This window comes from Macaca thibetana, chromosome 4, assembly GCF_024542745.1.
Source record: "Macaca thibetana thibetana isolate TM-01 chromosome 4, ASM2454274v1, whole genome shotgun sequence".
In the NCBI taxonomy this organism is placed as follows: domain Eukaryota; kingdom Metazoa; phylum Chordata; class Mammalia; order Primates; family Cercopithecidae; genus Macaca; species Macaca thibetana.
In genome coordinates, this window is record NC_065581.1 from 26,235,950 (window position 1) to 26,262,122 (window position 26,173).

Here is a 26,173-nt window from a genome sequence, read left to right on the forward strand (position 1 = left end):
ACATTCAGTGTATGTTCACTTATATTAAGCACTATACAATTAAACAATGAAAAATTGCCCAGAAAAAAATAATGTAAATTGCCAGAGGTTCCATGCCCTGTTCTTCTCATGTGGACAGAAGGTACAAGGGTTGACTGTCTTCTGGGGTTGGTACAACAGGAAACTCAGGGAAAACTGCCATAAATGTTAATAGGAGAAAAAGGGAATTTGCACACAAGCCAAAATACAGACTAAGCACCACTTTTTTCATCATACAAAATATTTGCTGAGCTAGTTAAATACGAGCATTTAAGTGGAAATAAATGATGTGTCTAAAATAGAATGTTCAAAATAATAGTGGATTTTTTATTGTGCAGTTAGGATGCACCAAACACACAGTCCTAAAGATCATGGGTGTTTGAGGCAGAGTCAGCAATATCTAAGAAATCATTCACCTGCATAAATGAATTACGGCCTAATGAGCACGTCACCACAACAAAAAGTCAAGAGTGCAAACAACTATTTGTGGGGAAAACAAACAAACAAACTTGATAAACCATGGAATTCCAAGCAATAAAAGTAGCAATCCTATCACAGCCTATTTCTGCATTATTTTGAATAACTATTTTTTTTTTTTTTTTTTTTTTTTTTTTTTTTTGAGGCGGAGTCTCACTCTGTCGCCCAGGCTGGAGTGCAGTGGCAGGATCTCGGCTCACTGCAACCTCCACCTCCCAGGCTCAAGTGATTCTCCTGCCTCAGCCTCCCTAGTCGCTGGGATTACAGTGGCCTGCTACTACGTCCGGCTAATTTTGTATTTATAGTGGAGACAGGGTTTCGCCATGTTGGCTAGGCTGATTAAATAACTAGAATAACAAGAAATTGAGCTGGGCACAGTGGATTACGGTGCTGTAATCCCAGCACTTTGGGAGGCCAAGGCGGTCAGATCACCTGAGGTCAGGAGTTCCAGACCAACCATAGCCAACATGGCGAAACCCTTGTTTCCACTAAAACTACAAAATTAGCCGGGTGTGGTGGCACACACATGTGATCCCAGCTACTCGGGAGGCTGAGGCAGGAGAATCGCTTGAACCTGGGAGGTGGAGGTTGCAGTGAGCCGGGATCCCGCATCGCGCCACCGCACTCCATCCTGGGTGACAAGAGCGAATCTGTCTCAAAAAAAAAAAAAAAAAAAAAAAAGGTTGCAGTAATATTTCCCTGAACCCAGTTTTCCCTGGGCATAGTGTACACCTGCACCCTGGGGTTTTAATTGGAAGACTCCCGTGCCACGTAAAGTTTGTATTATATTAACTTGTATCCGTTTCTCCTGTTGATGTCTCAAATGAACTCTCAGGGCAAGCCAAAAAAAATAAGATAATGATTTAACTCCCTATGCTGTCACAAATAAAGCTTTCGTACACTTTTGTCCACAAGTTGTTTCCTTTTTCCCTGTAGTTTTGGTTTTGCCTCAGCACACAGCCGTTTTGTTTTGAGTTTCGCTGTAACCCATGCTGGAGTGCAGTGGCGCGATCTCGACTTACTGCAACCTCTGCTTCCCGGATTCAAGCGATTCTCCTGCCTCAGCCCCCGGTATAGCTGGGACTGCAGGAGGGCGTCACCACGCCCGTAATTTTGTTTTTTGGTTTTGCACTTTTAGTGAAGACGGGGGTTTCACCGTGTTAGCCAGGCTAATCTCGAATTCCTGACCTTTGTATAAGTTATTCGCCCGCCTCGGGCTACCACAGTGCTGGGATTACAGGCCTGAGCCGCCGCTGCGGGCCATTTTGAAGACAATGGCCAAGAGAAAAAAGGCTAGAAGAGCCACGGGTCCTCCCCCTATCCCCTAACCCACCACGCTCCTTGTTTCAGGAGACGTTACTCCCTAGTGCTACCGCCCTTTCAACTGAAACTGTTGGTGGCTCTGAAAAGAGCCTTTGGTTTAAGTTGGCACACACCCTTAGTACAACTTATGCCCTCTCTCCGCGAATGCGGCGAGCTAGCTGGATGTCCTTGGGCATGATAGTCACTCGCTTGGCGTGGATGGCACACAGGTTGGTGTCCTCAAAGAGCCCCACCAAGTAAGCCTCGCAGGCCTCCTGCAGCGCCATCACCGCCGAGCTCTGGAAGCGCAGGTCGGTCTTGAAGTCCTGCGCGATCTCACGTACCAGACGCTGGAATGGCAGCTTGCGAATCAGTAGCTCAGTCGATTTCTGATAGCGGCGTATTTCACGGAGGGCGACGGTGCCAGGCCGGTAGCGGTGGGGCTTCTTCACGCCACCGGTGGCCGGCGCGCTCTTGCGAGCCGCCTTAGTGGCCAGCTGCTTGCGTGGCGCTTTGCCGCCAGTGGACTTACGAGCCGTTTGCTTCGTGCGGGCCATAGGAATGGGTTTCAAGCAACGGTCACAACGGAACCAACAGCTGTTCTTACTCCTATTTATAAAGGCAAAGTCCTTCTGATTGGTCCGAATCTTCCAATTTCGCGCCCTGACTTGTGATCGGCTACTAGGTCTCATTTTAGAAAACCTTAACCTATCTAAATACTTTTTTCCCCTAGTTCCTTACATTTTATTATGTTTTATGTGCCTACCTGTATTATGTACCTTCATTGATTTTATTTTAATCACTTTGGGATTATGTTTGACAGACGGAAATGAACTTTCTGCAGTTCCGGAGCGATTTCGAAAATTCCGCGTTTGCAAGTGATTGGTGCAGCTCAATTTGTCCTTTATATTTTTTAAAAAATTCTTATTTTGAAGAAATATTTTTAATATAAGTACCCTATTCCTTATATTCTGAACCTTTCAACAAACACTGGTTTCACTTCCAGACACTCCGTTCCTAGGGGATATATTAAAATCCCATCGCTCTTGAAATATGTTCATCTTTTGATTACCGAAAAAGCTTAAATTTTTTGTAAGAATGCTGACGACTTTGATCAGATTATAAAAGAAAGGTGATAGTATAATTCTGGAAACACGTAAATCTTTAGGTAATTTCCATTTTAAGATTATTCATAGATAATTTTAAAACCGGAAGCTGCAATTCGGTAGGAAACTAGAAACATAATATCCGTCTTTGTTTCTGTTTAAATTCGCACCTAAGGAGACATAACTTATAGCTAGATGTTACTGACAAGGCATCAATTTTTCTAATGTTTTGAATGAAAAACTACGTTTTTTCCCCCGGATGGTGTAGAAAAGGATTTAAGGTAGGTTTCGCATAAATATCCAATCGAAAAGTGACTTGAATTTAACTTTTTTATTGGCTGATTTGGTCCAATCAGGGATTGAGAATGATTAAGCACCTATTTGCATAAAAGACCTGCAAAAACGGCCAGCTGTGCAGTTAAGCGTCCACTCTTGGGTGTATTCTTACTCCTTCATTTTGTTGCAATGCCTGATCCAGCTAAGTCCGCTCCCGCTCCAAAGAAGGGCTCCAAGAAGGCGGTAACCAAGGCGCAGAAGAAGGATGGAAAGAAGCGCAAGCGCAGCCGTAAGGAGAGCTACTCTGTGTACGTGTACAAGGTGCTGAAGCAGGTCCACCCTGACACCGGCATCTCCTCCAAAGCCATGGGGATCATGAATTCCTTCGTCAACGACATCTTCGAGCGCATCGCGAGTGAGGCTTCCCGCCTGGCGCATTACAACAAGCGTTCCACCATCACCTCCAGGGAGATTCAGACGGCGGTGCGCCTGCTGCTGCCTGGGGAGCTGGCCAAGCACGCCGTGTCCGAGGGCACTAAGGCCGTCACCAAGTACACCAGCTCCAAGTAAATGGACGCCTGTTCAAACCCAAAGGCTCTTTTCAGAGCCACTTAACAATTTCAATTAAGAGTTTTAATGCTGGGTGCTGCTGTATTCTACGGGAGAAGTGTGGCCAATACAGGTAAAATTCTACATTGCCAGTTTATCCTGTGCCTCTGTTAAACACTAAGATTTTAGAGTTTATTTGTCTTTATAAAGGTGGTGTGTAACTACATTGCCCAGGCTACTGGTGTTAAACTCAAGCAAGTTTTCCCACCTCAGCCTTGCCTTGTATTGCTGAGCAGATAATTTGACACAGCAGGAAAAGTGGACGTTCTAGTTTAGGAACCAAAAATTAAGTTTGCAACCTAGATGCAATCAGCTTGGAGCAACACGTCCAGTCTGGAGCTGGTAAATTTGAGTATTCAAGATGACTTGAAAATACATTGAGCTCCTATGATAGTGAACCCACTCTAGATAGCATAATGTGATCTTTGTGGGAGCCTCCTAGAATTTAATGTCAACTGGGATATTATAGTTTACCAAGTACCTGAGAAAAATTGAAATTTCTTAATAGATAAGGATTAGATGACAAAACTATGAAAATGAAAAAAAATGCCATGGAATAAACCTTTAGTTATTCAGCAAGTAATATGAGGGGTTTTAGGTGTCTTTGAAAAAATTTAGATTTGTAAGACAAAGTAGAGCAGAGAATATAAATACTAAAAGGCCTGGCAACAATGTGTCTTTGTTTTTAGGTAATGTTGGTTGGCAGTCAGCAAAAAGGCCAGGCTCAGGGAGTCTTAACTTGAAAACGCTAACAGGAATCAGCAAAACCATGTACACAACTTCTGCTGTGGATTTTTTAAATACCAAGATTACCAACTGTAATGGTAGGGTAATACAGACTGAAACCTCTACATTCCTCCACCCTCATGGGCATTTCTCTTGAATCATAAAATGTAGGGGTAGCAGGAGGTAAGGGAAGAGTATTTTAAGAACCTAGGTCTGAGATGTACCTTCAATTTTTCTTCAAAATAGCTGGTGGATGGACTAGTACTTTGAGTTTATTCATTTACTGAGAACCTATTAAATTACAGAAAATACTTAGGAAAGAGCAGTGAGAAAGATAGAAACTATCCCTGTCCTTTACCTGGATTGAAATCTAAAGTGGGTATTTATACAATAAACTCACAAACTAAAGAAAGAAACATAAGTCTGAAGCTCATGTTTTTCTTTTAACGGGCTTTTGATGGGACTGAATTTAAATTGGCCAAAGCTGAATTAACATAATCTTGAAAACTTACAAGTTCCTGGAGGCAGTTCTGGATGGAGGGTGGAGCAAAAGAGATGGCAGAAGAAGAGCCAGCAGCATGGAATTCAAAAGTAGATATTCTTGCCTCCTCCCTAGTGGCCAGGGAGGAGGGGTGGGGAGAGAGCAAGAGAGCCATGACAGAGGAAGGGAGAGAGCACAGAGTTCAAGTCTATATTGATGGAACTATGATTACAAATAGGGGCTACCCATTTATATTCTCATCTGGCCATGTCTCATCAGTAGTTTACAAGGATTTCATAGAATTGCTTTACTAAAATGTATGACCTCACTGAAATATAGAATACTATAAGACAGCAAATATTGTATATTTATGCAAATAATTTTTTAATAAAAGGTTTTTTTAATGTCCACCTGTGTGAGGTAGTATATGATACCTCTGGAAGTAACAACTTAAAATAGTTACTAGTTAATGAAAATGAAAGTCTACTTTTCCCTCACACAAACCTAATACAGCTCAGACATGGGAGTTCCGATATCCTTAGAAATTCCCTCTGTCGCGGCCGGGCACAGTGGCTCACGCCTGTAATCCCAGCACTTTGGGAGGCAGAGGCAGGCGGAGCACGAGGTCAGGAGACCATGCTGGCTACCACAGTAAAACCCTGTCTCTACTAAAAATACAAACAATTAGCTGGGCGTGGTGGCTGGCGCCTGTAGTCCCAGCTACTCGGGAGGCCAAGGCAGGAGAATGACGTGAACCCCGGAGATGGAGCTTGCAGTGAGCTGAGATCTCACTACTGCACTCCAGCCTGGGCTACAGAGAGAGACTCCATCTCAAAAAAAAAAAGTATCTCTCTCTCTCTCTCTCTCTATATATATATATATATCTCATACATACATATATACATAAAATGTGTTTGTCCTCTATATATAAATGTAACGTGTTTCTTATTATTTGAAATACTCTCGAATATATTCTGCTATTGAATTCTCCTGTGGAGTACCAACCCAACAAATGGGACAGATGAAATTCATAGGAAGTGTTAAGTATTACCTATACAAGAAGTCTGTGAAATGTAGACAAAAATCAAAGCCTATATTCTTAATCAATCATAAATGAGTAGCCTGTGAGACATGTTAGACATAGAGAAAGTCAGCAGGGCTTGTGTGTGTGCTACTCAAGATACAGGAATAGATGAAAGACCCAAAAACCTTTGGATATTTGTGAGACACCACATATTTATAAAGTACTCAATATTTATGGGGTCATAAATTGACCGCCCACTATTAACACCAGTTTTGGCTGGCCTCATTGGCCCTCTACAGACAGCATGCATATAAAAGGCATGGCTTGTCAGCATACCACTATTGAGCAATATAGGTGGCTGTATACCAATAGAGCAAGCGTGTGTTGGCTCCACATAATTTGCATCTGCTGACTCCTTTGCTTATCATGAACTCTGTTTCTCGAAATCACCCTCTCAGTGGGCAAAATATGCAAGAGGGAGAGAGAAACCTCACACATATGACATGCATAACCAAGGAGTTAGACTTGGTTTAACTCCATTTACAACCTATCTGAAATGTGTTCACTTGCCAAAGCTCTTTCTGCTTGCTTCTTGCTACATGTTTCAAATTGATTCAATAAAATTAAGCTATGGAGCTCAGGAAACTTATATTGGGCTATGAGACTTTCTATTCACAGCCTCTGGAACAGCCTGCCTGGTAGTGTATTTGGAGGCTATCATTGCATTAAAGTAGTTCTCTGCATGACATTGTAATTTTGTCTTTCTGAATATATCACTGTTCCAGCTCCAGCTATCATGTTTACATTTAATCCTGAAGGAAGGGAAGGCCTGTGCAGTGGCTCACGCCTGTAATCCCAGCACTATGGGAGGCTGAGGCGGGCGGATCACCTGTCAGGACTTGGAGACCCGCCTTGGCCAACATGGTGAAACCCCATCTCTACTAAAAATACAAAAATTAGGTGGGCATGATGGCCTGCACCAATTATCCCAGCTACTCGGGAAGCTGAGGCAGCAGAATCACTTGAACTTGGGAGGTGCAGGTTGCAGTGAGCCAAGATTGCACCACTGCACTCCAGCCTGGGTGACAGAGTGAGAGACCCTGGCCAAAAAAAAAAAAAAAAAAAAAAAAAAGTAAATGTTGGCAAGAATTGCTTCAGTTAGGAAGATAAGAAAACAATGCATCTCTAACTAGAATCAAATGTTCATTTTAACATGAACAGACGGCACTGACTTCAAATGTAGCTGTTTGCAATCAGCATAGGACTTGGTAAATCAGAAAAACACCTTGAAAAATGAAGTCAGGGCTACATGGTCAGACTCAATGCCTAAAGTGAATGAGATTGGGCTGAGTTTGAAGTCCAATGGCACTCTGCTTTTTTGTTTTGTTTTTTTGAGACGCGGTCTCACTCTGTCACCCAGGCTGGAGTACAGTGGTGTGATCACAGCTCACTGCGGCTTCAACATCTCTGGACTCAGGTGATCCCACCTCAGCCTCCCAAGTAGCTAGGACCACAGGCACACACCTACATGCCCAGCACATTTTAAAATATTTTTTGTAGAGATGGTGTTTTGCCATGTTGCCCAGACTGGTCTCAAACTCTCAGGCTCAAGTGATCCACCTGCCTTGGCCTTCCAAACTGCTAGGATTACAGGCATGAGCTACTGTGTCTGGCTATGCTATTACAAATATCCATTCTAGTCAGCAATCAGGTACAGAAGAAGCTCCAATGCTACCTGCCTTAGTCCTGTGCTCTATCTTCCCGGATTTTCTCATCTCAGCATTGGAGACATACCTATTGGTGTCAATGTTCTTTATGCATTGACTCCCCCGACCCCCACCAATATGATTCAACCTTGCCTTTTGCTTGCTTGCTTTATTTATTTATTTATTTATTTATTTATTCTTAGACGGACTTTCACTCTTGTTGCCCAGGCTGGAGTGCAATGGCATGATGTTGGCTCACTGAAACCTCTGCCTCCAGGGTTCAAGTGATTATCCTGCCTCAGCCTCCCGAGTAGCTGGGATTACAGGCGTGCACCACCACACCCGGCTAATTTTGCATTTTTAGTAGAGACGAGGTTTCTCCATGTTGATCAGGATGGTCTCAAACTCCCGATCTCAGGTGATCCGCCCGTCTCAGCCTCCCAAAGTCCTGGGATTAAAGGCGTGAGCTACCATGCCTGGCCACCTTTTGCTTTAAAACCTCAGCTTTCTCATTTCAAGGTAGTCTGCCTTGTTCCTCAAAGCCTTTCACATCTGAAATGCCCACATTACTTGAATCAAACCACAAAGGTGAACCACACATGGTCCTTATTATCTAGGACAGGAAACATTGTCCCATGGAGAAAATAATGTATACAACTTATCAAACAAAAATAACCAAAAGAGTCAGAATATATTTTTATTGTTTTTGTTTAAGCCCTTCTTCTTGCACCATGAAGAATATAAAGAATTTATTCAAGCACAAAACATAAGGATGGACCACCTGGAAACACCAAATCCAAAGTAATAGAGATATAATTCTGAAATAGGGAAGTTCAGATTTCATTTATATAGGCAGAGTTAAAGGAGCTTATAGCAAGGCTCTGCACAACTTTGGGAGAATAGCTGAAGGCAGCTGTTAACCTTGAGGCAGAGAGTGAGGAGTATGTGCAAGGGAGCAAGGGGAAATTATCTTGATCAGGCTTGTTTGTTTGAAGTTATCCTGAAATTCACCTTTGAACATCCATGTGTGTGACATTCCCTGAAAGGGGAACAATAAATGTTAATTACCCACAGACTGTGTTTGCCCCAGGCTTTCAGCATTCTGCCTGCACTGAATAAAAGCAAGCAGCTCCAGCTTCTCGGGGCTGCACTTTGGCCACTTGAGCCAGGTGACTCCTAGCTGCTCTTACACACTGCATACCTGTGTGTGAGTACTCTTTCCATCCGTCAGTCAGTCAGTCAGTCAGTCAGGGTCTGCGGGACAGATCTGGCAGGTGGTGCCCAGTGTGAGGAATACTGCAATGGATCTGGACCAAACCCTCGAAAATTAATGTGAAGTGACTGCTCAGTAAGTAATTGGTCCCCGCTGGGGATTTCCAAGTTCAAGGGGATTCTCAAGCTAGGGTTTCATCATGGGACAACAGTTATCAGCTCAACAGCAACAGTATGTAAAAGTATTGAAACAGCTGCTTAAAGCTAGCAGAACCTTGGTTTCGGAGGCTCAATTAAGGGATGTAATGCAAACTGTTGTATTCCATAGCCCATGATTCCCAGAAGAAGGCACACTAGACCTAGGGCTCTGGAAGCAATTGGGAAGAAATCTTAAACAACATCAGGTACAAGGGCAACAGGTCCCAGTAACATCTTTAATGTTATGGGCCTTGGTTAGGGCTGCTTTGGTCCTGCTCTACACAGAAGAGCCTAAAAAAGAAGGGGAGGAAGAACCATCATCTACCTTACTGCCTCCTCCTCCTCCTTCAGCCCCGCCATTACCCGGGTAAAGATACCAAAGAGGAGACGGAGGTGTTTCCTAAGTCTCCTCCCCCAATAAATTGGGAAGAAGACATGAGATATACTACAGTTATGGGACCCCGTCTTAGGCAAGCAGCATTAGAAGGGGAGCTCCTGGCTTGTCCCGTGGTATAAGATCAACAGGCCAATTGGGTACAGAAGGCTATTACTTTCAACACTTTTAAGGAAATAAGGAAAAGCATTAGAGCAAATGGACCTGCTAGCCCATTCACAAGAGGATAATTGAGGCTATAGCAGATAACTACCATATTGACTCCATGGGACTGGTCAGTGCTAGCTAAAACAACTTTAGAGGCCAGTCAATACCTCCTCCAGAGGGCAGAATATAATGAATTGTGCGAACAACAGGCTGACCAGAATCAATTGGCAGGACAGAACATAGCTGCTGTGCTCCAGGGGAGGGGTCCCTATATTAATATATAACAACAATTAAATTTTGTCCCTCAAGCCTATGCGCAACTGTCTTTGTGCACTCACGGGGCCTAGGACTAAATTCCTGAAGGTGGAGTTCAACAGAGATCTTTTATAAATGTTCCACAAGGGCCTCAGGAGCCATTTGTTGAATTTATCAATCAGTTAACCCAGGCACTTAAGAGACAAATCAGTCATGCCAAGGCCGCTGATATCTTATTGTTGTAATTGGTCTATGAAAATGCTAATGTGGATTGCCAGCAAGCAATGCAAGCAGTCAGAGGGAAAGCAGCTACAGTAGGGAACTCATATGAGCATGTCAGCTGGTGGGGACTGAAACACACAAAGCCAGAATATTGGCTATGGCATTAAAGCCTCAAAAAGTAAAAAGGGATAAAAATCCAAATTGTTTTCAATGAGAAAAGCCAGGTCATATGAAGCAGGAATGCCCCAATAGTAAAGACCAAAGTAACTCAGGAAAAGAACCCTCTTCTATATAAGAACAAGCCATAGTGGAACGTGCCCACTCCACCCTTAAAAATATGCTTAAAAAACAAAAAAGGGGGGAATACGAGTAAGGACCCTACAACACTACTAGCACAAGCCTTATTTACCCTTAACTTCTTAAATTTAGCCTTATTTACCCTTAGCTTCCTAAATTTAAACAATAAATTTCAATCATCCATAGAAAAGCACTTTGCAAAAACCTTTCAGAATATGAAACCTTTAGTTTTTATAGAAAGATGTAAATAGTAATCTATGGTGCGGTCCAAATGATTTGTTAACGTGGGGAAAAGGATAGGCTTGTGTTCACACTCCCTCAGGTCCTCTTTGGATTTCTGTGCGACACATCAAACCATACCATGGCGTGGCTGGAACCCAGCCCGGTACCAAAAATAAAGGAAATGACCCTGCAGGACCCGCAGCCCCAGAACGATGCGGCTTCCATGGACAACAGAGGCCCTGGACATTATGCTGAAGAAGACAACTCAGGAAGCTGAGCGAATCCCTCTCCAGACACAAACACCATTCCCTCCAGATAATCTGTTCCTTGCTATGCTCTTTGTTGTACATTGCAATACGCATAGGGTATTGGTTTTTCTCTCACTCTGCCTGCAACTCATACCTGCTACACTCTATTAGGCCCATCTTCTAGATCCACCTTTCTTCTGCCCTGTTACTTGGGCAGACACCCCCTTCCCAGTTTCTAACAACGTAACTGCTTTGGTAGGAGGGATTAACATACCCTTGGTGGGGTTCCTCAGTAACAGCCCTATAGAACAATGTGCAAAAACACCTCTCCTGGATAGACCCCCACTCCTGGGGGTAACTCTTTGATTGGAAAAGAATATTACTGATTATACTCATGCTTGTCTTATGTTATCTACTGCTTCTAGGATACAAAGCTGCAACACAAGCTGGAACCGCTGCACCTGTCAAGCCTGTCACTGTACACATCTGTATTCTTCAATCAACAAAACCTGATGCAAAAAACAAAAGGGGGAGATATAGGAGATCAGTCAGAATGGTAGGAGAAACTATAAGGAAAGGAGCGGACCTTCTGAAAGGTCAGAAGGCTGCTCTTACACACTGCATACCTGTGTGTGAGTATTCCTTTCATACATCAGTCAGCCAGGCTGTGCGAGACAGACCCCGAAAAGCACGACAACAAAGGGGAGGTTAAATGTTTAACAAGGATCATTAATTGAGAAGCCAGGACCGGCCAAGGTGGCTCACACCTGTAATCTCAGCATTTTGGGAGGCCGAGGTGTGTGTATCACGAGGTCAGGAGTTCAAGACCAGCCTGGCCAAGATGGTGAAACCCCACCTCTACTAAAAAATACAAAAATTAGCCGGGCATAGTGGCAGGCACCTGTAATCCCTGCTACTCACGAGGTTGAGGCAGGAGAATTGCTTGAACCCAAGCAGCAGAGGTTGCAGTGAGCTGAGATCATGCCACTGCACTCCAGCTTGGCCAATAGAGTGAGACTCCGTCTCAAAAAAAAAAAAAAGAAGGCAGGAGACTTTTCTCCCTAATGCCTAATGTTGCTTAATTCTAGACACTGTATAGAGCAAGAAAGAAAAGAACTCAAGTTATCTCATCTCTCTCAATCTTAATGTGTTTTGGGAATTCCAACAGCTGGTTTTTTTGTGTGTTTTTTCTTCTTAAGGAGATGAGGTCTCATTTTGTCACCCAGCCTGGAGTGCAGTGGCTCAATCATAGCTCACTGCAGCCTCCAACTCATGTCTCTAATGACTCTCCCACCTCAGCCTCCAGAGTAGGACAGGCTACAGGAATGCACCATCACATCAAATTTTATTTATTTTCACAAACTATAGCACAGCAATGGAATATGCTTAACATTAGGAGAGTTTTGAGACCTACTACCTGGGTTGAAATTTGTTACATCATTTATTAACTGGATGACTTTAGGCATTATGCAGAACCATTCAGCTTGTTTCCTCATTTATAAACCAGAAACAATAAATTTTTGTAATGATGAAGCAATTGCTCAAGCTTAGAGTTGGGTCTAACAAAGAATTCTGACTTTTATTTCACTTTTGTTTCTACCACTATGAAGAACAAAATGGGGGCTTCTGCACAGCAACTTCAGAAGATAAGCAGGTTTTCTGGAAATGGAAGAGAGCAAGATATGATATCTAAAATCAAAGATATATGACACTGTTGGGGCTCAGAAACTGATATCCCAAAATAAGGCACTATGACATCCTGAACTGAAGAAGCTACAAGGTCTCTGACCTTCTCCCCACCCCTCCTGTCTCTCAGTTCTCTGTGTCTCCCAAAGCACAGGATGAAGTTGTTTTCAGAAGTTCCTTATCTGCCTAAAGTCCAAACCTGCCAAAGAATACAATTACCTTTAGTCTCTATCCTGAGTTTTCATTAAATGAACTAATACCACCGGAAGAAACACAAGCCTGTCAACAAGCCTAGACAGATTCTGTCACAAACCACTGCCTACTCTGCAGCCCTAACAGACATTGTCCCAGGCTCTTGCATGTTCTTCAAGGCCATTGAATTCCCCTAAAAGTCATTTATTATACCCCTAAAAACACTTCTCAAGCTCCCATTTCCCTAGGAAGTAGGATAAACATCTATGCCCTATTGCAATATTGGGTGATCACTCTATCCAACCCCCTCTGCAGTGTACACGTTAATAAATTCATATGCTTTTTCTCTTATTAATTCTGGGCATTAATTTAACCTTTTTCTTCTTTTGGGCCCATGTTGAAACCTCTTTTTTCAACTTCTCTTCCAATTAGGTGTGGCCTTTTAGCTAAGTTCCTGCCAATGGAACATAAATACAAGTAAAGATTGACATTTCCAGGCCTGGGACATAACAACTTTCCACGAAGGATTTTTCCATCTTCTTTCCCTTTGCAGGGCAAATGTGGAAGCCACATTTAAGACTGCTAAGCCACAAAGACAGAGGGCATTTGGGTTCCAGAATTACTGCTGGAAGAAAGAAGGAACTGTTGATCTAGAATACCCTTTTTGAACCTCATATCCACAGAAAATAAACTTGTATTTATCTTAACTAGTATGCTCTGCACCAAAGAAGGGTCCAGATTCTTAATTTCTAAAAGGAAATTCATTCACTTGTTGCTGGATGAATCTTCAGGTCAAAACACTTCATCTGTAAAAGAAACATAAGATTTCATTGAGTGAAACAAAGCAAAATGTGGACTTCTTAAGAGTTAACCAGAGGAGAGGAAGCTATATTCACCTCTATCAGCAGCAGAACTTCCGTCCACAGCCTAGTGATCTTTCAATGTGGATGTGACCATGAGGATGAGGTAGTTTCATTGGATATGTTGCCTCTTGGATCCTCAATTAGAAAAGCATAAGGAGGGCTGGATGCTGTGACTCACACCAGTAATTGCAGCACTTTGGGATGCTGAGGCATGAGGATCACTTGAGCCCAGGAGTTCAAGACCAGCCTGCGTAATATAGCGAGACCTCATCTCTATAATAGAAAAAAAAATTAAACAAAATCAGTAAGGAGGCCAGGGGTCATGACTCATGCCTGTAATCCAACACTTTGGGAGACAGAGGTGGGGAAGACTGCTTGAGGCAAGGAGTTCGAGACTGCAGTGAGCTAGGATCACACCACTGCAGTCCAGCCTGGATAACAGAGTCAGACTGTCTCAAAAAAAAAAAAAAGAAAGAAAGAGAAAGAAAAGAGAAAAGAAAAGTTCAAGGAGAAAATACAGACTCTATGATATTGACATTGTTCCCCAAAAGCATCACAGAATAATCTGGGTAAATTTTGTAGGACCCCAGACACGTCTTTTTTCCTGTAACTGCACTTACCAAAAAAGTGAAAGTAATTGATAGTCCATTATTATCAGTTATAATCATAAATAAAATCCCTGGATCTCATATTGGACAATTAGTCTCACTCAATATGAAGGATTAAGAAGAAATGTGATCTCTCAATTTTTTATCAAGGTTTATCTAGGGCTCAAAATCGGTAGTTGGGAACATGTATCATCTTCATAATTTAATTTTGTTTTATTAATTATGGATTCAGCCATCATATTATAACCATTATAGAAATTTTAATGTGGAGTTCTGTTGCCAGTAGGAGCAGTTTTCTTTGTACTTGGGAGCTCATCCATAGATATCTAGTATAATGAAATCTCAGAAAATGTTACAGCGTATAAAGCCTTTTTATAAAGACTACATTGGATTCTTTCATGTGAAAAGTAAAATGATAGCAATTTTGCAGATCTCTTATTTTGTATTTTAAATAAATTATCATATAATAATACTCTTTCCTTAACTACTGGTGTCGTTGAATAGGGTGAGCAGTCCTCCATGGGGTTAGCACTCATTGCTCATCTTTTCCTGCCCCTGCCTCTTGGTTCAGTCTTAACTGAATGTCCTTGGGTATCTGGAACAACACTTTTGAAAAATGAAAATGTATGAATCAGGCCGGGTGCAGTGGCTCATGCCTGTAATCCCAGCACGTTGGGAGGCCGAGGCCGGCAGATCACCTGAGGTCAGGAGTTCAAGACCAGCCTGGCCAACCTGGCGAAACTCCATCTCTACTAAAAAATACAAAACTTAGCCAGGTGTGCAGGCGTCTGTATTCCCAGCTACTTGGGAGGCTGAGGCATGCAGCAGTGCTTGAACCTGGGAAGCGGAGGTTACAGTGGGCCGAGATGGCGCCACTGCACTCCAGCCTGGGCAACAGAATGAGACTGTATCCCAAAAAAAAAAAAAAAAAAAAAAAAGGTTGGGCGCGGTGGCTCACTCCTGTAATCCCAGCACTTTGGGAGGCTGAGGTGGGTGGATCACCTGAGGTCAGGAGTTGGGAACAAGCCTGACTAACATGGCAAAACCCCATCTCAACTAAAGATACAAAAATTAGCCGGACGTTGTGGCACATGCCTGTAATCCCAGCTACTCGGGAGGCTCAGGCAGGAGAATCACTTGAACCCGGGAGGCGGAGGTTACAGTGAGCTGAGATTGTGCCATTGCACTGCAGCCTGGGCAACAAGAACAAAACTCTGTCTCAAAATAAAAAAAAAAGTATAAATCAGTACTGAGTTACCTGGAAATTCCAGCTTAAGAAAAACAAAGACCCTGGTTTTATGTAGTTGGCTATCAGAATAATGCCCATAGCCCAAATATGCACCCAACTCAGGATCCATGAATCAATGTTTCGTCTCTCTGGTATGATCTTCCTACAGATGTATATAGAACTCACTCTCTTCTCTGCTCAGTCTTGTCAGGACCAAGAAAAATCTTCCCTTTCACCCTCTGAAGTTTTTCTCAAATATCAACTAACAAAAAACAGATTAATAGGAGAGAAAGGGAAACAAGTTTATTAACATGCATGAGGGAGACCACAGAGTAATTACCCCAACCCCAGCAGTGGGGTACAGAAGCTTAAATGCCATCTTAAGGTTAAAGAATGGGGGCTCAGAACATGGCCAAAAACAGGTTAGGGTAGTCAATCATGCAAGACAGGTTATGGGAGGGCTTTGCTAACAAAGGTGGTCTTGTTATGTAGATGAAAATTCATAGGTAGCAGCCCTCAAGAAGAATACATATATAGTAAATGTTTCTTTCAGACCTTTAAAGGTATCAGACTCAGACTTTTTTTTTTTTTTTTTTTTTTTTTTTTTTTTTTTTTTCAGAGGGAGTCTCATTCTGCTGCCCAGGCTGGAGTACAATGGCACTATCTCGTCTCTCTGCAACCTCCACCTCCTGGGGTTCAAGCGATTCTTCTGCCTCAGCCTCCTGACTAGTGGGGATGACAGATGCCCGCCACCATGCCTAGCTAATTTTTGTGTTTTTAGTAGAGATGGGGTTTCACTATGTTGGCCCAGGCTGGCCTTGAACTCCTGACCTCAAATCCGCCTGCCTCGGCCTCCTAAAATGCTGGGATTACAGGCGTGAGCCACTGAGCCTGGCCCAGTGTCAGACTCTTAATCTTTCCTAGATTGGACAAGGTAAAGCCTCAGAAAAAAAACCTGGCAGAACCAAAGCAGTTTTTCTCAACAGATGCACATCTCCACAAAAGGCAGTTCTGTAGGGTAACTTCTGTTTGCAGACCCTCCAAAGAACCATCTCAAAATATGTCAAAGAAGTATACTTGCGGATGAAATAGTTGATTTCCTTCAGCCTTGTTGGCCTAAAAGAAAGATGTGGAAGCACAATTCATAATTTAAAGAATTTATGGTCGGGTACGGCGGCTAACGCCTGTAATCCCAACACTTTGGGAGGTTGAGGCAGGTGGATCACGAGGTCAGGAGATGGAGACAATCCTGGCCAACATGGTGAAACCCCCTCTCTACTAAAAGTACAAAAATTAGCCAGGCATAGGGACATGCGCCTAAAGTCCCAGCTGCTCAGGAGGCTGAGGCAGGAGAATCACTTGAACCCAGGAGGCAGAGGTGGCAGTGAGCCGAGATTGTGCCATTGCACGCCAGCCTGGGTGACAGTGAGATTCCGTCTCAAAAAAGAAAAAAGAATTGGGGCCAGGCACAGTGGCTCACGCCTGTAATCCCAGCACTTTGGGAGGCGGAGGCGGGCAGATCACGAGGTCAGGAGATGGAAACTCATCCTAGCTAACATGGTGAAACCCTGTTTCTACTAAAAATACAAAAAAATTAGCTGGGGATGTTGGCGGGTGACTATAGTCCCAGTTACTCGGGAGGCTGAGGCAGGAGAATGGCGTGAACCCAGTGAGCCGATATCACGCCAGCCTGGTTGACAGAGCAAGCCTGGGTGACAGAGCAAGACTCCGTCTCAAAAAAAAAAAAAAAAAAAAGAATTTACTCGAACCAAAGTCAGGACAGCAGCTCAGAAATCTCAGGCCCAAGTAATCTTGGATATGAGCTCCACTGGCCTTTGTTAAAAATAAGTTTTTAAGGACAAAAAAGGGGGGACAGAAGGTGGGCTGATACAAAATTTTTTGTCAGGAATTGTCATTGGTTTACAGAAATAGCATTAATTAGTTATTGGCTATACATTGTAAAACTACGGGGTGTGGGTTACAGTGTAGGATGTGGCATTATTTGGTAAACTTATAACTACTTATAAAAACAAGCAGTATCTAGAGATGAATATATATCTCAACGAGGGGAGTAGGTTGTGATTGTTGTCTCATTTTAGTGTTGCTGTGGGCCTGATCATTTAAAACGACTCCCATTGCTCAGATGAAAGTTATTTTCTTGGCCTGGTGTGGTACCTCACGTCTGGTAGCCCCAGCACTTTTGGAGGCCAAGGTGAGAGGATCCTTTGAGCACAAGAGTTTGAGACTAGCCTTGGCAACGTAGTGAGGCCTCGTCTCTACAAAAAAAAAAAAGTTATCTTCTTTTCTCAGTCTTATCTCACTTGTGAGTTCTTCCCCATCCACCCTTTTTAAAATTACAGCTGTCTACCACATTCCCTCCCATCCTCTGGCAGTCATTCCCTTTATCATTTTAACTTTTTTACATCTTCTTTACCTGAGAATATACTAAACTTTTCTTTTTCTTTTATTTTTTTGAGACATAGAGTGTCACTCTGTCACCCAGGCTGGAGTACAGTGGTATGATCTTGGCTCACTGCAACCTCCACCTCCCAGGTACAAACGATTCTCATGCCTCGGCCTCCAGAGAAGCTGGGACTACAGGCACATGCAACCACGTATGGCTAATTTTGGGGGAGTTTTTTTAGTAGAAATGGAGTTTCGCCATGTTGGTCAAACTGGTCTCGAACTCCTGACCTCAAGTGATCTGCCCACCTGGGCTTCACAGGCCATAGATTTTGTGTAACTTGTTTGTTTTTCCCAGATGCATCTTCAACCTTGGCAAAAATAAACCTGTGAATTTTTAGTTTACACTATCAGGGAGCGCAAAAGAAGTATGGAGAAGAGCTTTCACTCTTAAGGGCCTGGTGATGTACCAGAAGAATCTTAAAGCAAGCTTTACTAAGTATGCTTTATCTATTTGTTTGCTGTCCCCAACATTGCCACCCCTGGAGACTCAAAGTACTTTTCCTTCATCTTCTAAATTCTCTAAAATTTTACTGTTCTTTGTGGAAGACACTACACAAAAGCTGGAATTCAAAGCCACCTCAATGTGTACTCATTCCCTGGGTGTCATTCATGTATATGTAATATATATGTTAATACACTTCTGCTTGTTTTTCATTTGTTAATCTGTCTTTTGTTACATGGTTTGTTTCAACTAAGAACCTGTGGGGGGTGGGAGTTGAAGGGAAAATTATTCTGCCTTTTCTCCACCTTCATCTATTGTCCCCTGCTCATTCCCCATGGTCACCATGGTACCTCAGCAGTCTCCCTCCTCTTCTCCCTGAACACATCCGCACAAGTTGCTTCCTCACCTCTTTCAGTTCTTCGCTGAAATACTATCTTCTTAGTAGGGTCTTCATTAGTTGCCTTATCTAAATTTCAGCTTCCCATGACACTCTTTAGTCTTGCTTTATTTTTTTTTCCTTCTCACCATCTAACATATTACATATATTTACCTATCTAGCTTATTTTCTGTCTATTCCAGACTCAAATGTATATTCCATGAGAGCAAAAATTGTTTTGTTCTCTGGGTGTATTTCCAACGCACAGACCAGCATCTGGTACATTGTAAATTCTCAACCAGTGTTATTTGCAGTAAATAAAAATCAATGTTAAAGAAATGTCATCCAAAATGGATCATATTAAATTTTTAAAAAATAAATACTATTTGTTATATAAGTAATGATGGCATCGTAATTTATTTTGTTATTTTTCAGATGGAGTCTCAGTCTGTCACCAGGCTGGAGTGCAGTAGCATGATCTTGGCTCACTACAACCTCTACCTCACAAGTTCAAGAGATTCTCCTACCTCAACCTCCCGAGTAGCTGGGATTACAGGCGTGCACCACCAGGCCTGGTCCAGCTAATTTTTATATTTTTAGTAGAGATGGGGTTTCACCAAGTTGGCCAAGTTTGTCAAGAACTCCTAACCTCACGTGATCCACCCACATCGGCCTGCCAGAGTGCTGGGATTACAGGCGTGAGCCAAGGCACCTGGCCCATTATAAGGTGTTAAATAGCAGATGACATATATAAAATAGATGAAATGATGTTGAAATTGCCATTGCAAAATTGTAACTGAGACAGTCAAAGTGATCTGACCTAAGCAACTCCATCTTGCTTCTAACCTTCAAGCTGTCCTTGTTCATTCCTGGGTGTAGGCTGAACTACCTTTGGGAGGAACTTAGTTTATAGTTTAAAACTAATATGATAACAGCACTTTCCCAAAACAAACCTCCTTGCCTGGGGACTAGACTGCCTTTGTAGATAGAACTAACTAATTACTCACAAGATTAGAAATTACGGTTTAGGGGCTTGTCGTAATGGCTCACGCCTGTAATCCCAGCATTTTGGGAGGCAAAGGCAGGCAGATCACTAGAGGTCAGGAGTTCGAGACCAACCTGGCCAATATGATGAAACCCCGTCTCTACTAAAAATACAAAAATTAGCTAGGCATGGTGGCACACACCTGTAATCCCAGCTGCTTGGGAGGCTGAACAAGAGAATAGCTCGAACCTGGGAGGTGGAGATTGCAGTCTCCATCCTGGGCGACGCAGTGAGACTCTGTCTCAAATGAAAAAAAAAAAAAACAAACACACATTATAGTTTAGGAGTCCTGCAGCTGGAACCTATAAGATTCTGACCCTACCTAAACTGCTCCTAAGATCAGTGCTTGAGATATTTTGCAGACCTGATGCTGGTACCACCCAGATTCGTAAACTGACTCATCCGATCTCCTGGCCTCCACCCAGAAACTGACTCAGCCCAAGGAAACAGCTTCGACTCCCGGTAATGACATCTCTGACCTAACCAATCAGGACTCCTGGTTCACCGGCTTCCCCCACCCAGAATGCTGGGGAGACCAATTTGAGTAACAATAAAACTAGGGTCTCCCGGACAGCTGGCTCTGAATTACTTTCTCTATTGCAATTCCCTGCCTAGATAACTCAGCTTTGTCTAGGCAGCGGGCAAGGTGAACCCATGAGGCGGTTTCATTATTTGCTTTACAAAAATCAATAGATAAAACACACTTAAGCCAATGTTTTTATTGAAGCTGGATGAGAGGAACATAGGTTTTATTAAACTATTATCTCCTTTCCCATATATTCTGGAATGTCAAGTTTTTAAAATAAAAACAATATGTGAAAAAAAATGACAAGTTGCTAAATTAATAAAGGTCATAAAGGAGGATCTGCTGAATACCCAAACAGGGCCTTGTGCTAATCTGTAAAGGAAGGGTTCTATATGCAAACAGATACCTTGGTTGTATGCCAAGCAGCCCAGGATGGTATGTGTTCCTCCTTGTAACATCCCTAAAAACTTGATACTTTCACTGAAAGGACCTTGGTGTCTCAAAAAAAAAAAAAAAAAAAAAAAAAAAAAACCTTATGTTAGTGTTGCCCTAAGAAATTCTTATAAAAGTCAGGTGTTGAAAGATAGTCAAGCAAGCCAGAAAGTCTTTAGAGACCAGTATATTCTGAGGGCAAACTACAAGGAAACAGATTCAATTAGAAAACTGTGCTAAGTCTGGAGTCAAACCAGAGCTAATGAGTGTTAAAATTTATGTAGCAAGGAGTCTCAGCCCCAGCTGTTTGTTAGAAGCACCTGAATATTAATAATTACTATTCCCTGGGCCCACTCTACAGACTGCTATTAGTCTCATTGAACACCAGGTAAAGATTTTTCTAAAGCCTTCCCATGTGACTGTAATGTTACATTGAGAAAACTGATCTGTAAAGAAATCCAACTATTTTAGGGGATTGTTCTGTGCACTTGCTTTAGAGAACATTTCATAGAATATTTCATTCTGTAAAATAAGCACATTTTGCAAAAGCTCACTCCTTGTAACAGTTCACAGGCAGGATGCCTTTATTGATTAGACCAAAACCAACAACCTAGGCTTTCTAAATCAGTGTTCATGACAATCATCTGAGGTATATACAGATTGACTCCAGCCCTAGATGGGGATTGAAACAAGCTTCTAACAAGTTCCCAGGTAATGCCCACGCTGCCAGTAATGTAGAAGCCAATCTGGCTTTGGTTTCTGCCACCAATTTCTGATATTGAATCAACTATCGGTCAAAAATGGATCATTTCACAGAAAAGACCAAGAACTGTTTAAAAAAAAAAAAAAAAGTGGGGCGGGGGATTGTAGAAATAGCTTACTTCAGACAAGAAAAAGCAGCAACCAAGGACATCTGTACCTATTCTCAACTGCCAATGCTCATTAACTGTAAGGTTTTAAAAGGGATTAACTACAAATACAATACGGAAAAAAAACCCTTCTATAATGAGTATAAGTAGACAACGCAACTAACGCTTGAGACAAACCATGTATAACATGAACCCAGATGGCCCCTTCCACTACCAAATCGAAGCACCAAACCCCTAATAGCCAGCAAAAAATTAAAAATTTAAATTTAAGTTTAAAAAAAAGGACGTTGACAATCTGGCATGTTTGGGAGAAAGCACGGGAATATAGCAAGCTTACCATTAACTTTAGCCAATCAAATGAGGACTTAAATACTACCACCAACGTTCAGTTTCAAAGATTCGATTAGTCAATCACAGCTATTTTCGGGTGAAAGTAGGCGGCTCTTAAAAGAGCCTTTGGGTTGGAGAGAATTATTACCCAGAAACCTCTACGCTCTCTCCCCACGAATGCGGCGAGCGAGCTGAATGTCCTTGGGCATGATAGTCACTCGCTTAGCATGGATGGCACACAGGTTGGTGTCCTCAAAGAGCCCCACCAAATAGGCTTCGCAGGCCTCCTGCAGGGCCATCACCGCGGAACTCTGAAAGCGAAGATCCGTCTTGAAGTCCTGAGCGATTTCTCGCACCAGGCGCTGGAAAGGCAACTTTCGGATCAGCAGCTCAGTCGACTTCTGGTAGCGGCGAATCTCGCGCAGAGCCACGGTGCCGGGACGGTAGCGATGAGGCTTCTTCACGCCGCCGGTGGCCGGCGCGCTTTTCCGAGCCGCCTTAGTGGCCAGCTGCTTGCGCGGTGCTTTGCCACCGGTGGACTTGCGTGCAGTCTGCTTGGTGCGGGCCATCTCAGATTAACTGGAAGAAAAACTCAGCCATTTGGCAGAGTGGCGACTGCCCTTATATATACTCAGAAACATTCTAATTGGCCTTGCTGATTTTTAAAAGTCCCGCGCAACAAAACCATTGGCTGAAGAGTCCAACGATGTGATTGGTGAATTACTGGAAAGTCTGATTGGATAAATCACTTCATTTTTTAATCCTCTCTTCTCTGTTAGTATGCGATCCAAGAGCGTTAATTTCCTAAAATTCTAATTCTGCGCTTTTCAAGCTGTAGTCCGTAAACGACTACTTTAAGACTTTGGAAGACGCTAATTCTCATTCAGTAGATGTGTTGTGGGGCCAGATTCGGAGGACCACGTTTTGAGAAGTTTATCTGTGGTTTTCCGGAGTAACTTGAACTGCCGCTAGCTAGAAACTTTTGACCACAAGGCAGGATTCCTGGGTGGTGTACCTGGGAAATCACAAGCCAAGAAGTCACCGACATAAAACAGTGAGCAACAAATGTTAACTGAATTGTATTTTGTCCCAAATGGTGTTTTGCTTCGGTTGAGAATTTTTAAAGGACAGACTAACTAGGTTTTCCAACGACTCTCATTTACTTTTCATTGGGTCCTATTGATATTCCAGGCTACCATCCCCACTAGCCTCTTCTGCAGGGTAACTTGAACACTGGAGTGGCCCTGTCCATGTAAACTTTACACAGTTTTGCAAACATTATTGAACTTGCTTCTTCCCGAATACATTAAAGCACTTACTTGCGATATTAGACATTTTCTCATTAGTCCTGTTCGCCTAGTCAGTCACTTGTATAGACAGGGCCACAGTACGGCCTGAATATTGGGCAGGACACCACCTTGCGCGATAGTAACTTTGCCCAGCAGCTTGTTGAGCTTCTCGCGGTGGATGGCCAGCTGCAGGCGTCGGGGAATGACGCAGGTCTTCTGTCGCGGGCCGCGTTGCCCGCCAACTCCAGGATCTTGGCGGTCAGGTACTCCAGCACCGCCGCCAGGTACACGGGCGCGCTGGCCCCCACCCGCTCGGCGTAGTTGCCCTTGCGGAGCAGGCGGTGCCCTCGGCCCACAGAAAACTGGAGACCAGCCCTGGAAGAGTGTGTTTGAGCCTTGGCGCCAGCTTTGCTGCCCTGCTTTCCACATCCAGACGCAGTGAAGTATTTAAATAATTGTTTAGAAGAAGGAAAGTGACTGGTTCTAGTAAAACGCAACCAGCTAAACTACTATAATCTATATTCGGTAAAGTGGCCTGTGCTATCTCCTGAGCGCAGATTTCAGCCAATCGAAAAGCAGATGTTTAAAAAAAATAAAAAAAAAAAAAAAAACTTCTGACTTACATAATTATAGTTGAAAGGTCAAATTATGAGGTTGAGCTTCTGGGAGAGCCAATGAGATTTAGGAATTTAGAAATGGCCTATCGTATATTCAGACATTAAAAGAACCAATCAGAAACCGAAACTCAGCAAGCCTCATTTGCATATACACGGAATAAATAAGGAGGGCGTTGGGGCTCGCCAGCATTTCCCTGTGGTCGTTTGACGGTGTCACTTCGGCTGCGAACATGCCAGAACCAGCTAAGTCAGCCCCTGCCCCGAAGAAGGGCTCGAAGAAGGCGGTGACCAAGGCACAGAAGAAGGACGGCAAGAAGCGCAAGCGCAGCCGTAAGGAGAGCTATTCCGTGTACGTGTACAAGGTGCTGAAGCAGGTCCACCCCGACACCGGCATCTCGTCCAAGGCTATGGGGATCATGAACTCCTTCGTCAACGACATTTTTGAGCGTATCGCAGGCGAGGCTTCCCGCCTGGCGCATTACAACAAGCGCTCGACTATCACTTCCAGGGAGATACAAACGGCCGTGCGCCTGCTGCTCCCCGGGGAGCTGGCCAAACACGCGGTGTCGGAGGGCACCAAGGCTGTCACCAAGTACACCAGCTCCAAGTAAATAGTTACCTGAGTAAAAGCGCCAACGACCCAAAGGCTCTTTTAAGAGCCACCCATGTTGTCGTTTAAAGATCTGTAATTTTCCAGAGTTGGCAAGGTAAAATGGCTAAGCAACACATGGGATAGTAAGGGTTTACTAAAACGTCCAAGTTAGGCCGCGCGCAGTGGCTCACGCCTGTAATCCCAGCACTTTTGGAGGCCGAGGAGGGCGGATCACATGAGGTCAGGAGTTCGAGACCAGCCTAGCCAACATGGTGAAACCCCGTTTCTACTAAAATATACAAAAATTAGCCGGGAATGGTGGCAGACTTAATCCCAGCTGCTTGGGAGGCAGTCAGAAGAATCGTTTGAGCCCAGGAGGCGGAGGTTGCAGTGAGCCGAGATCGAGCCGTTGTACTCAAACCTGGGGTATAAGAGCGAGACTGCCCTCAAAAAGTCCAGGTTCGTTGTTTTTTCCCCTATAGATTGTAAGCATCACCAAGGAGTAAGTGCGTATGCAGCTTAATATGAGACATTTCACTCAGCAGCTAAGGAAAAATCGTGTTCTAGGTTGATCCCCACTTTTCTTCCCGCACACCACCACCTTAAAGCTATGTTTTCGCTTTTAGTTTCACTTTAACATCCTATTGCCCTTGACTTGGAGTAGCCGGGTGGAAATCAAGTTTGGGGTAGTATTAAATCTAAAATAAGCTCTGAGAAAGCGAAATTCGTCTTGTAGTTCGTTGTTAACTTGTAAATGATTGGAGCGGCATTTGACGGAGGAAATCACCTCTGTTGGTTGCATTTCTAAACCATGGCAGATCGCTACCAGACGTTCTCATTATCCCCCTTCCAACTCTACTAATTTCTTTACAAATTTTACTGAGTTTATAATTAATGGATTACTTCACGTAGCTATATATATTACCTCTTGGCAAGATCAGGAACTCTACCATCTTCCTAGCTGAACATATTGAGGTTTAAGAGAAAGAACAGGCAACAGGATAGCCTGAAGTTGGAGCAAAGAAATGAAAATTCCCGGTGCTACATTCATATGCTTTATCTGTAAGCCTTTTTAAGGCTCCAAGGACTGTGTTCTCCCTCAGCCACCTCCTCCGTGTCCTGGAACGACTTTGTCCACAGCTACTTCCTTTCCTGAAATTTCATTTTAAGAGAGGAGGGTTACAAGGAATTAACATTTGTGTGGTAGTCCTTAGAATACATTCATTCATTGATTTTTTTTTTTTTTCCTACAGTCAGCTGTGAAATGGAATATCCTCTTTTACAGGTGGATGACTTCAAGAATTTAGGTTAACTAGCCCCTTACACATAAATAAAACTGAGATTTGAAGCTACTCTATCTGATTGTAAGGATTACTTCCCACTATTCGTTAGAGAACATCCCAAGCAGAAGCCTAGTTGCTGTCACAGAAGTCAGGAAATTTAGGCTCAATCAATAAAAGAAAACTCGTCAGGAGATACACATATTCTTTGTCGCACAGCAAAGTCCTTACACCAGGAAAAGTTTCTTTTAAAAATAAAATAATATTAATGGTGACCTTTGGGCCCTAAAGATCACCTGGCAGCAAGTTTAACTTTTCTGAGCACTATATTCTGGAGGGGAAACCTTGGGCATTGTCAGTGTAAATGTGAGCTCTAAAAATCTTATTTTCTATTTATTACCTACATGTCATT

At 43.1% G+C, this 26,173-nt stretch overlaps 3 protein-coding genes and 1 pseudogene across 3 annotated transcripts; 2 read left to right on the top strand and 2 right to left on the bottom strand.

Moving 5' to 3' along the window:
- Positions 1-1,837: 1,837 nt before the first annotated feature.
- LOC126953333 (uncharacterized) lies at positions 1,838-22,977 on the bottom strand. Its single transcript, XM_050788825.1, has 3 exons — positions 22,144-22,977; positions 3,527-3,757; positions 1,838-2,533 (listed from the first exon to the last, which is right to left on the bottom strand). Exons 1-3 carry the CDS (start codon positions 22,550-22,552, stop codon positions 1,944-1,946), a joined length of 1,230 nt encoding a protein of 409 aa, XP_050644782.1. The 5' UTR covers positions 22,553-22,977; the 3' UTR covers positions 1,838-1,943.
- Positions 3,308-5,399, top strand: LOC126953536 (histone H2B type 1-F/J/L-like). Its single transcript, XM_050788969.1, has one exon. The coding sequence runs from the start codon at positions 3,369-3,371 to the stop codon at positions 3,747-3,749; it is 381 nt and encodes a 126-aa protein (XP_050644926.1). The 5' UTR covers positions 3,308-3,368; the 3' UTR covers positions 3,750-5,399.
- Positions 22,978-23,116: 139 nt separating the features above from the next.
- Positions 23,117-24,121, bottom strand: LOC126953334 (histone H2A type 1-H-like; annotated as a pseudogene).
- On the top strand, positions 24,065-24,561 carry LOC126953537 (histone H2B type 1-C/E/F/G/I). Its single transcript, XM_050788970.1, has one exon. The coding sequence runs from the start codon at positions 24,120-24,122 to the stop codon at positions 24,498-24,500; it is 381 nt and encodes a 126-aa protein (XP_050644927.1). The 5' UTR covers positions 24,065-24,119; the 3' UTR covers positions 24,501-24,561.
- Positions 24,562-26,173: the final 1,612 nt, after the last annotated feature.